The following is an 11,207-nucleotide window of genomic DNA, read 5'->3' on the forward strand; positions in this document are numbered from 1 at the left end:
GTTAAAATCCTTCCTTGCATATTTAATGAAATTCAAGATGCATGTGCAGTTTAAATATCAAATAAATGTACACCTAAAAATGGTTTGATAAAAATATGTACTAGTTATACAGCCTGACTTTGCTACCTAGTAAAAGGAATCCATCTAACTTTGTAAAGAATTAAGGATGCAGAAGGATATCTCCTGAGTGACATGTACCAGGAATAAAATAGGGCTACTTTTTTTCATTATAGAATCGCAGAGTTTAGAATTCACCAAATATTTAATCAAAATAATGCAATATGATGACGAATACTTCCAAGTTCAATGTAAATTACTCCTCAGAATGAATTTAACTTCTTAAGAATTTTGAATTTATTTCACATTTGTTGCTGTTGGCTGAAAATCTAGCAGATTGAGCACTAATCAATGAAGGTTCATAGTCCCTTGCTTAATACCCAATAATTTGATGTGATTACACAGGAAAAGCTTTGAAGCATAAATAAAATGATTTTAGGGAATAAATAATAAATAAGACTGGGTAATTCTACAAACAACATTTTATTAAATCAATATAGAAACTCAACTGTATTTACAAATATTTACACTAGTGTCCTAAATTGAAACCATACATTTTATTCAAACAAACATTCTTAATATGAAATGTGTCATTATATACTGACCAGCAATTGAAATAAAAATGTATGGAGTAAGTAATGAATTCTCGGCACTACCAAGAGACACAAAATATTAGCTTCAGTAAGCCTTTATCTGATCATTGAGCCACAGGCTCTTACAGCACATCAGACACTAAACGAATATCAAATTTTATATTCCTGACAGTATTCACAGTAGTATTACTGTGGAGTCATGGTTCTAAGCCACAAACAGATCTTAGGTTTTTAAAAGTGACTAATATGTGAGCCAGTTAGTTCACAAATACAGACTTCATGCCAGATATATTAATTGGATGGATCTCCTTTGCTAAATGCTACTATGATCTACACATATATTTATTTGAAAATAATTTATTGAGATATCTGTTTGTTACTTTGCTACAGTTAAACGAAGAAATATCACAGCAGCAATCTGGATGAAAAACCCAGTCCCATACATTGATATAATCACGTCTCTGAGATGACAAAACCATCAAGGATAATAATTATATTGCAAAATGATAAACAATGATATTTGTTGTCACAAAGTATTCCACGTGTTTAGCTTGGATAGCACGTGCATGATGTTATATTAAAGATGAAATGATGTAATTCCTCCGAAATTAATGTCATAAAAACTGGAAAAAAAAATCACACACCACTGCTTACGTTTATATAACTGTCGATGTATTTACACGTAATAAGGGATAAAAACCCACAATCCATCCATTAAAAAATAGTTAACGTGAACTCAGGAAAGTGCTGTGAAGTATTTAGCGCTATCAGTAATGGAACTGTTTCCTCCTTAAATAACATTGTCCTTGTCATAATATTAGATCCAACAAATTGAAAAGTAACACGTTTTGTATAACGAAAAACTTACGTTAAATAACACGTTTACAGTCAGTCACAAGATTCCTTATTAAGTAGTGGTACGGACACATGCACACAGAGAAAACGATTATTTTTAAAATATGTTGGGACAAGTTACTTGTAGCCGTTTAGCTCGGAAGGGCAGAGACAAAAATACAGTGATTCGCCAACCTAAATTCTAGTTACAAAAAGAACGATTACTTTTTTTAAATATGCTTAACAATGAAGTGTACTATCGATAGTTGGCTATGAAAACTTTGTAACTCCATTTTATTAAATTTTACAGGAGAAGCCAAAACGGATTCTTAAAAAATAGTATAAAGTAATACAGATAAAGTTGCAAATTTTCGTTGATAGTGGAGTTAGTGGTTAATGGAATTACGAGGTTTTGACAGACAGATGGAGTTTCGAGGTTTTCATTGCCTATTATCGCTATGTTTTGCAGAAAATTATCTGTGGTGGATATAGAGGAAAAATAAATAGATTTTTGAAACCATTAATTTTACTGGCATAGCTAGTTTACGAGAGTATTGGCGACAAGAAGGACTACTTTTGTTTCAATTTTTGTCTGGGATGAGGCACAATACTCTGGAAAAGAGAAGTGAAAAGTATCTGAGAGACAGGAAGTGTTTTGGATCGTTAGAACCAGATATAGTGTCTGTTCCTGACGTGGCAGGGTGAAGCTTGGAGTTTTCGGATGGTTGTGATGTTAACTTCGAGCGTAAGAAACGAGGTAGGAGGGAAGTTGTTTAATATGTCACTGACCTAATTAGAACAAGAGCAATAACTCTGTATAAGAGGAATAATAGGAAGCATCTGTGGCTCGTGACATACGGAAAAAAAGAACGAAGAAGCTAATGAGAATGATGGGAGATCTGAATCCCGTTTCTGCAGAACACGTGCCTAGGAATGCTGATACAGAGGTGAATTCAGGGCGCGTTATTTTTACTAACGTCAAAATTACAGTAATTTCTGGAGAGGAAAGCCCAGGTATCGGCAGTTATATTAGAGTCAGTTGTAGCGCGAGTGATGGAAAAGAACTTAAGAAGTGAGAGGTATGCATGTGCCGAGACGAACAGCTGAGAATTCCGCCTAGGGATGGACGGCGGCGGCACCGATGCGCTGTCCGTAGAGGGCGTAAGGCGAGTAGTAGGGTCCCAGGCCGGCAGGGTTGAAGGCGCTGAAGGGCGACGCCCCCAGGGAGCCGGGCAGCGCGCCGGGGGCGGCACTAGAAGCTCCCGGTCCGGCCGTCGGCTTCGAGTAAGGGTGGTACCGCGCCGACAGCGGACTCAGCGGCGGGTTGGGGTAGCGGTGGGGCAGGAACGGCGACGCCGCGCCGGCGCCTCCCAGCAGAGACATGGAGGCGGCGGCGGCCGCGGCGGCGGCGGCAGCGGCGCCGTCGCCCGCCGCGCTCGCGAGGCTCGTGTGCGTCCGCAGGTGCTGCAGCAGCTCGTCCGACGTGGTGAAGCGCTTCCCGCAGTACGTCTCGCCGACGATCCAGTTGCAGACGTAGGGCCTGGCGTAGGGTAGCGGCGGCACGAGTCCCGCCGACAGCGCTGCCAGGCCGTACTTGTGGTGGTCGCACTGCGTGCAGCCGCTGGGGCAGAGCAGCAGTTGTTGGTGCGCGGCGGCTGCGGCGGCCGCCGCTGCGGCGCTGGAGTACTGGCAGCCGGTGCAGTAGGGGTCCTTGCAGACGGGCACCAGCGCCTCGCCTCCGGACGCCGTCTTGACGCGCGCGTAGCTCACGTACGGCCCGGGGGCGGCCGGAGACGGGTAGCCGCCGGCGGCGAGCATGGCCGCCGTGGCGGCGGCGTGCTGGTGGGACGTGAACGGGCCCCCGGCGAACGGCGGCCGGAAGGCGGGGTTGGTCGGCTCCAAACCCGGAGGGCACCCGGTGCACAGCCCGGCCAGTCCCGACGACAGCGCGCCCGCCTTGTACGTGCCCAGCGGCAGGTCCTTAGGGTGGCCGTGCAGGATCTCCAGGCCCGAGCGGATGATGGGGCTCGCCGAGGGAGAGGCCGACTTGCCGCGGTCGCCGCCGGCGGAAGGCGTGGTGGACGTGGCGGCGCCGGAGGTACTCGGCGTCGACGCCGCCTTGTCCGGCGACGCCCCCGCGGAAGCGGACGGCGGAGAGGCCGACTTGCGGCTGGGCGCGCGCGACGAGACCGACTTGCGGTGCTCGTCGGCGCCGGCAGAGTCGTTAGCCGACGCCGCCTTCGAGGACGGGGGCCGGCTGTCCACGACCGAGACGTCGGCCTTCTTGGTGAGCACGTTGGCTTCGTACGGCTTGAAGGCGAGGCTCGCGCCGCCGGCGGAGGCGGGACTGGAGCGCTTGGTGGCGGCGGGCGACTGCGCGGGCGAGTCGGCGGCGGCGGCCACGGCGCCGGCGCTTCCGGAGCTGGGCTTCTTCGCCTTCTCCAGCGGCGGGATCAGCGGCTTCGTGCTGGGCGAGTCGGCGCCGATCTGGCTGCACGTCTGCGCCAGCAGCGCCAGCGGGCTCTTCTTGGCGTCCAGCTGCAACACACGAGACAAAGCGGCCCTCAACACTTGCTCCAGGCACTCCAAAACAGAATTACAAACACTCGTCTAATACCTACATTCTGCCTCCGAGGTAGTGTTATTCAGACGGAATATGTTCACACCCCACGCAAGGTCTAACAGCACTGCACAACTTACGACGTAATCACGGACAAGTTTCCAACAATTCCGGAAAATATTCGCATTATTATAATTTCGGTCTTGGATCACAATGTTATTTCGGACCTGAGTAAAATCCAGTTGCAATACGCATTATAACAATAGAGAAGATCCAATGGATAGCAGCGCGCTTCGTTACAGGATCATTTAGTTATCGCGAAAGCGTTACGGAGATGATAGATAAACTCCAGTGGATGACTCTGCAGGAGAGACGCTCAGTAGCTCGGTACGGGCTTTTGTTGAAGTTTCGAGAACATACCTTCACTGAGGAGTCAAGCAGTATATTGCTCCCTCCTACGTATATCTGGCGAAGAGACCATGAGGATAAAATTAGAGATTGGAGCCCACACAGAGGCATACCGACTATCCTTCTTTCCACGAACAATACGAGATTGGAATAGAAGGGAGAACCGATAGAGGTACTCAAGGTACCCTCCGCCACACACTGTCAGGTGGCTTGCGGAGTATGGATGTAGATTACATGCGATGGTGCCGTCTGATCATTGGCCACTTCGGCTGTTTGACGAAGCCGAAATGGTTAATGATTTTGACCGTACCATCACAAGTAATCGCGTGATACGTGTAGTGCAACACATTTTTAATCAGGTCTGAAGATGGATATTTCCTTCCGAAGTTAATAACGTGACTGCAAATAAACATTGTAATCCGAAACTGGAATTACAACACAGCTAATAGGGTTGTAATTTACTTCGCTCGTACAGCGACGAAAAATACCAGGTTACTTTTAGAAATCCAACTGATTCCGTTCTCTCTCTTTCAGTCCTTTCATAGTTGTTCGTAGAAAAGGAGTAGTAACACAACTTTCTTTTTCCTTTAGAAAGAAAAGGTGCAACTAAAAGACGCAAATAAATGACAGCTCCACTACTCACAAAATATTATTTGGGGAATTTTCTCCTGTCGTCCATCTTCATTTCGAGAACTATTACGGGGACGCATTTCACAGCGTTCCTGAAATTGTAATGTAACGCATCATTAACTGCGCAAGATTATCCCAAGAAGCCGCTGCTGTTGCAGATGGCACAATGTAATGGCGCTAAATCTCAAAAACATCCACTACACAGCACATAAAAGATGTTGTATTTGCGAATGAACAGCGCTAAAATATCCCAGTCTATCATTATAGACGAACTTCCTTCGGTCATTCAACTGCCTGACAAACCCTGAAATAAATAAAATTCCTCAACTCTACTGAATTGTATCTGAAGGATAAAAATTATTGAGTTTTTAAATGCGGAACTCAGTCAGTTTATTTTAAGCAGTAAACAGGAAATCAGTAGAAGGAAATAATTATTTCAGCAGTGAAAACACCACTTTACTTTGTATCCAGTGTTTTTAAGTTCGTTCGGACGAAACAAATACATCAGTCCTTTCATTGTTGAACGGATCAACTACGCCTTTCAATGAAAACTCACTTGTCATCCATATGTGTGTGTGTATTTGTGAATAGCTCTTTATGAATACTATTTATGACATGGTAATGTAACACTTCACGACCAACGACGTGAAGACAAAAAGTCCGGCGCCGAAGAAAAAAGGGACTTCATTTTCTATTACTATTCGTAAAATGCAAAACAACTGGGGTAGTGCTAGGACGACCTAGCGGACAGAATAAAATTGTGGCTTAGAGTGTGTCTTCTGTAAATTGACATTTTCGAGTGAAGCAGATACGGCGATCTGCATTATTTATTAAAAAAAATAATAACCTCCATCGCAATAAAAAATAAAATTACAATTTCATGTTTGCCGGTTTCGGGTGACTAATAACCAGCTTCAGATCATGCTTACTGACGAGTAGGTATCGATGAACAATGATGACCACAACTCCATCGTTCGTCGTAACACCAACAGCATACATACGATACCGTTCCTCTACTAACAATGATCTAAGCTACAGTTACCAATAATGGTGTTGTGACCAACATTGTACGTAGATACTGATCTTTTAGTAACCATGATCGGAAGATTATTATTAATCAGCTAAAATCGTGATCAGAAAACTGTAATTTTATTTGTATTACGATAACGACTAAGAAAAATTTTCAGCTAAGAACATGTTGTACGGATTAAGCTGGAACGCGACATAAAACTCATCAAGGACTTCTAAATAACTTAATAAGTAACAACGAAAAGCATTTATTCACTAGTCCTGAAACTGTTATTGTTCTGTATTGTGACTATAAGTAAAATTATTTTTTCATAACAAAAAATAATTTTTTCTGTAGATCGGAATAGCAATTGGAGCCCAAGCAGATCTCCATTAGAATTTGTCCAGACAGACATTTCTGGAGGTTTAATTATTTTATCTGCAGTCCGAAGCTATACTCTAGCGGCAAGGACATTTATATACTCGAGCCCAAAGAAAATAGTTGTGTAAGACATATGACAGTCATAACATAAGAAAGAAAAATTCAAGTTTCTTTTTTAAGGTGCTTTAAAACTGAAGCGGTCTTTTAGTAATGCAGTCAAATTATTCTGGGAAGTGTTTGCAGCTTTGGATTGTTCTCGCAACGATAGATTTGCCAAAGGAAGCGATTTAATGTGCGTCATTTTAACACAACTTCTCGATGTAACAAAAAAAACATTATTAAAAAGTTTTTTTTTTGTAAAAGGATAAAGTACATTACCAAAAGATTTTGTCAGACTATCCAAGTGAAATCGTACATCACTTAAGTAATCTAAAAAAGGAAGCGTGCCAGAGCAAACGGTTCCCCATTCTTCTGCCTTCTCTGCGCGTGAACTGTCCTCACGGCAGGAATTTTAAGAGACTTTACATTTTAGAACGACGATACGTAAGGAGAGTTTCGTGCTTATTAATGTCTGATATCACCTGCTGCGATACGCACTTTCTGTAGATTACAGTGACAATAAATAAGAACATGAGCAGAGTTAAAATATAAGTGAATGCAAAACAGAGTTGGCCAGGGAACGTACACCGCTTAGAACTAACATTCCTAAAAGCTTGGTAAGAATCAATCATCGAAATAATCGCAACGAGCCATAAATAGAAAAAACCGTTTAATCCCGATAAAATTCCCTTAGCTGCGATCGTAAGTTTCAAATTATCAGCTAAAACTACGATCCGGTGCAACCTGATCATTACAGAGAAACGAAAACGGAGCGGCGCAGTAGGGCGAGATAGGACCGCCGCGGCGGCAGCGGAGCGCCCGGCAACCGCGCCTGGGTTGGCCGGCAACCAAGAGAGCGCGAAGCCGCTGCTGGCAGCCTGTTCGCCGGGGTTACTCGCCGCCGTGCGTGAAGTGACTTCCGACAATGCGTCGCAAGTGTGATCGCATCTGAACAATTTTTAATAGAAGCCTATAAATTCTGCGAATGTAGTATCGTATATTTCAATTTGCTATTTATTGCCCCGCTATTAAGCAGATACCTTACAAAATAAGTAATTTTTGGCGTTGTAGTAATTTTTATTTTTACCGTTATCTTACACTATTTGGCACGTGCCACAAATTTAAAAGGAATAAAATAAATGTACGATATAGAAAACATACGATACGCGGAAAACGTTAACATAACGTTCATGCAAAATAGTCCTGTACATAATCTTTTATCCGATTCTCACATCGTTCTGACTGAAAAGGGTGCAAGAGTGCGTTCCGATATCTTGACGGAGCATCTGCGCAGTCATAAAATACCCGTGCAGCTGAAAATAAAAAGAAACACAACAACTCTACTTTAGAAAATGTGATACCCGCTAAATGAAATTCTTGTTACTGTTTTGAAGCAATGTCCACCATATACTGTGTACGTGGCACCACGCAAACCAATGCCACTCCCTAGTACCACAGATTCTGACCGCAGCACCTGTATCGTACGGCAAAGAAAAAAATACTATAATGCAGCTACAAATCAAGCACACAGTAGAAATAACCAACTAACTACGGAAAACTGAAACGAGGTGAAAGCCGAGAGGATAACGATATGATGCGCTGGATGATGCCAGTCCCAGCGGAATGAAACACGCCAAAAATTTTGGTTACTTGGAAGATGAAAAAAACTGTCCACTTGCGTTAAATTTGTTTTGATTTCAGACAAAATTTATGGAAGCCAGAGACACATATGTGCCAAACAAAACAGCTATTGATCCAGAAATGCGTAAATCTCGTTTAAATTTTAAGTATTTTCTCCGTATATAAAAATATGTCTTTAAATCAATTATTCTTCGTTAATAAGCCCTAATATTTATAGAGTTATTGCCGTGGCCACTTTCATACGTACTCGCCTAGCTCCTCTGTTATCACCACCCAGTAGAGAAATACATCGCAACTTTTGAGGAGTACAGCGAGTCTTGAACATAAGGTGCATATATTGCTTAAAGCCCAGTGAGTTCGTTGGCTACCCTACCACGTATCGACAAGTTCTCAAATTAGCTACACGTGGAACGTTAGTACAAGTTAAGGAACTTATACGAACATTAATACGGCCGATACGAACAGCCTGTCGGTCATACGTACGCGCCGAACGCCGAGCAACAACTCATCACGTTTCTGCAAACGTCTTCAGGTAAAGTATCGGATCGAATCAGCGCAATAAGGTGAATACTACTTCAGTTTGAAGCTAACTTCGGACAAAGCTAGCTGCAAAGCTGGTACCTAGAAGCTCCGAGCCGGCGGATCGGCTGCCTCGGGATCTTTCGGCTAGGACTGCCGCCGACAACAGCTACGGCTGCGGCGGAGTCGGCCGTTTCCCTAACTCGCAGCTGCGGAAGCGTGCGTTTTACGGCGCAGCTCCTCAATAAAAGTCCGCGCCCGCCGTACACGGGGAAATTTATTGGCCGCCGTCGGCAGTTGCGTGTTTACGCAGCGTCCGTCTTGGTTGCTCCCGCGGCGGTCGTATTTATTTGGACGGCGGGAGATAAAAGCAAAGCAGCCGAGCGCCGGTACTGACGCTGCCTCCGGCGGGACGCGGCCAATGGAAAGACGGCACGAGCAGAAACAATCACGCTCCCATCTCCAGACGGGCAAATATTGGGGAAAATATTGCGTCTTTGGTCGAAGTACGAGCTGAAAGTTTCTACCCGCACAGTGGAAGCAGCCTATCAACTATGACATGATATCAGGCTGAAAAACGAATCGGAAATCAAATCTATTCTAATATACATATCGGTTTGCTCGTAGATAGGTGTCGCGTGATAAAGAATGTTTCCAGTTACCGTTCAAATGATTATCAAGTATCGCATGATAGCACTTAGGCAGAAAGAGGACGTCTACTGAAATGCCTTAATAACAGTATTCACCGCTTGAATAACTTACACGGCAAAGCTTCTTTCCAAGGTACCTCTCAAACCGAGGATTACAAAACCAACGTGAAGATTAAGTAGAATCCATGTACACAAAATACGCTCGGCTGTGACTTGGAAGTCTTGTGAATACCGGACTCCTACATGCCTCAAGAAGAACGAATGAAACCACAAGGTTACAAAGATACGTACAATACATGCAAGACGTTTACGAAAGAAGTAAAACGCGAGGTAATAAGTAATCGCACCTATATTTTAATAAAGTAAGAAGTCCAACTGCGGAGGTCAGCGCAACGCGTAACCTACTTCGCGCAACACACTCTGAAGTGCACAGTGCACTAGGAGCGAGTTTAATCAGTAGTAATTCTAAAATATTTTAGTCTCACAGAAGGGTGTATCTAGCTTGAGTACGCTCGCGCGGTCGACAACCTAAATTGTTGAAGTACCGTACAAAGTAGCTGTTCTCGGAACACGTAACCAATTGCGTCGACTTCGAACTACCTGTTGTTGCAAAGACTTAGAAAAGATTCAGAAAACCATTCTCTACTTGTATACGCTTCGGAATGTAAAAGCCCGATGACACCCACAGAACTTGATTAAATTTATCACATCCTCACAGGATTTCCACATTGCACGATAGAAACAACGATGAACAAGTATTTGCAGCACGCAAACGTGCAGTGATGTGCGGTATGCATACACCCACTCTGCAGTCACGGCAACACCCGACGGGGCTCAACCATAGGGATCAGAGAAATAACCGACGACAGGTGCGATATCGCGATATCATTCAGAGTGATGAAATGACTTCAGAACAGGTGGTTATTGATGTGCCAGGATCACATACTGTGCGCAAAGTTTTGTGCTGGACTTTAAACCAGCTGTGTACGCCAAAGTTGATGTTAAAGCAGCTGGCACGGAGATCACATTTAAATGGTTTTATCTTGACCACAACGTAGAATAATATATACTATAGTTCGATAATCTGTATCTGACTGTGACGGAAGTACATGCAAGACTGACGAAAAAAATTGCTAAGTTCGGTAACGAGACTCACCGTTGTTGGTAGCGGCGACAGGTAGTCCGGTTGCAGGTACTGATTGTTGCCCGAAGTCAGCATGCCGCCTCCTTCCAGCACCACCATCTCTAAAGGATGTCCTCGTTAACTTGATCACAGGACACAAGGCTCCGTCTCTCCGTCAGAAAAATGAGTCACTCCCTGACGAGATAAAAAAAAAGTAGACGGAAAAAAAAATGAGGATGGTAAATCGAAGAGGCAGTTCCGATGATCTAGCGCTGCTCTTGCTAGAGTTCCAAGATCCAGTTCACTGCTCACTATCCCTGGCACTGTCGGACGGAGCTGGAGCAATAGCGGTCGTCTCACAGTGCACTCTTACTCCGGCGGCAGTCACACTCGATGTGAGAGCGCCGTAACAGGCGAGCCGCCAGCTGCGCCGCGCGCGCCATCTACCGGCCCCCCACCCCACCCCCGCCGCCGGCGCTCCCCCCACCCGGCGGCCCCTTCTCCCCACTCCGGCGCTCTCAACCTTTGCGGAGCCGGCAGGCGGTGTTCCCCTTCCACCTCGAGCGCCTCCTGCCGTGTCGGTGACGCAGCACTAATACCGGCGCGTTTCATGCTGTCAGCCCGTACCACCCATGGCGCTAGTGACGATGACAGCGGCTTTGATGGCAAGCCGCCGACTGCTGTCCACCCCCTCCCCTTCCTG

At 44.9% G+C, this 11,207-nt stretch overlaps 1 protein-coding gene across 1 annotated transcript; it reads right to left on the reverse strand.

Moving 5' to 3' along the window:
- Nucleotides 1–521: 521 nt before the first annotated feature.
- LOC126259712 (zinc finger protein Noc) lies at nt 522–10,899 on the reverse strand. The gene is made up of 2 exons (XM_049956687.1): nt 10,538–10,899; nt 522–4,022 (listed from the first exon to the last, which is right to left on the reverse strand). The coding sequence occupies exons 1-2, from the start codon at nt 10,622–10,624 to the stop codon at nt 2,601–2,603; spliced, it is 1,509 nt and encodes a 502-aa protein (XP_049812644.1). The 5' UTR covers nt 10,625–10,899; the 3' UTR covers nt 522–2,600.
- Between the last annotated feature and the right edge of the window lie 308 nt (nt 10,900–11,207).

This window comes from Schistocerca nitens, chromosome 5 (genome assembly GCF_023898315.1).
Source record: "Schistocerca nitens isolate TAMUIC-IGC-003100 chromosome 5, iqSchNite1.1, whole genome shotgun sequence".
Classification (NCBI taxonomy): domain Eukaryota; kingdom Metazoa; phylum Arthropoda; class Insecta; order Orthoptera; family Acrididae; genus Schistocerca; species Schistocerca nitens.

Excerpts from the sequence above, each read along its gene's own strand:
- LOC126259712 (XM_049956687.1), bottom strand. The coding sequence starts at position 10,624 with ATGGTGGTGCTGGAAGGAGGCGGCATGCTGACTTCGGGCAACAATCAG. Across the intron at positions 4,023-10,537 it reads TGTCGCCGCTACCAACAACG|CTGGACGCCAAGAAGAGCCC; the intron begins GTGAGTCTCGTT and ends CGTGTGTTGCAG.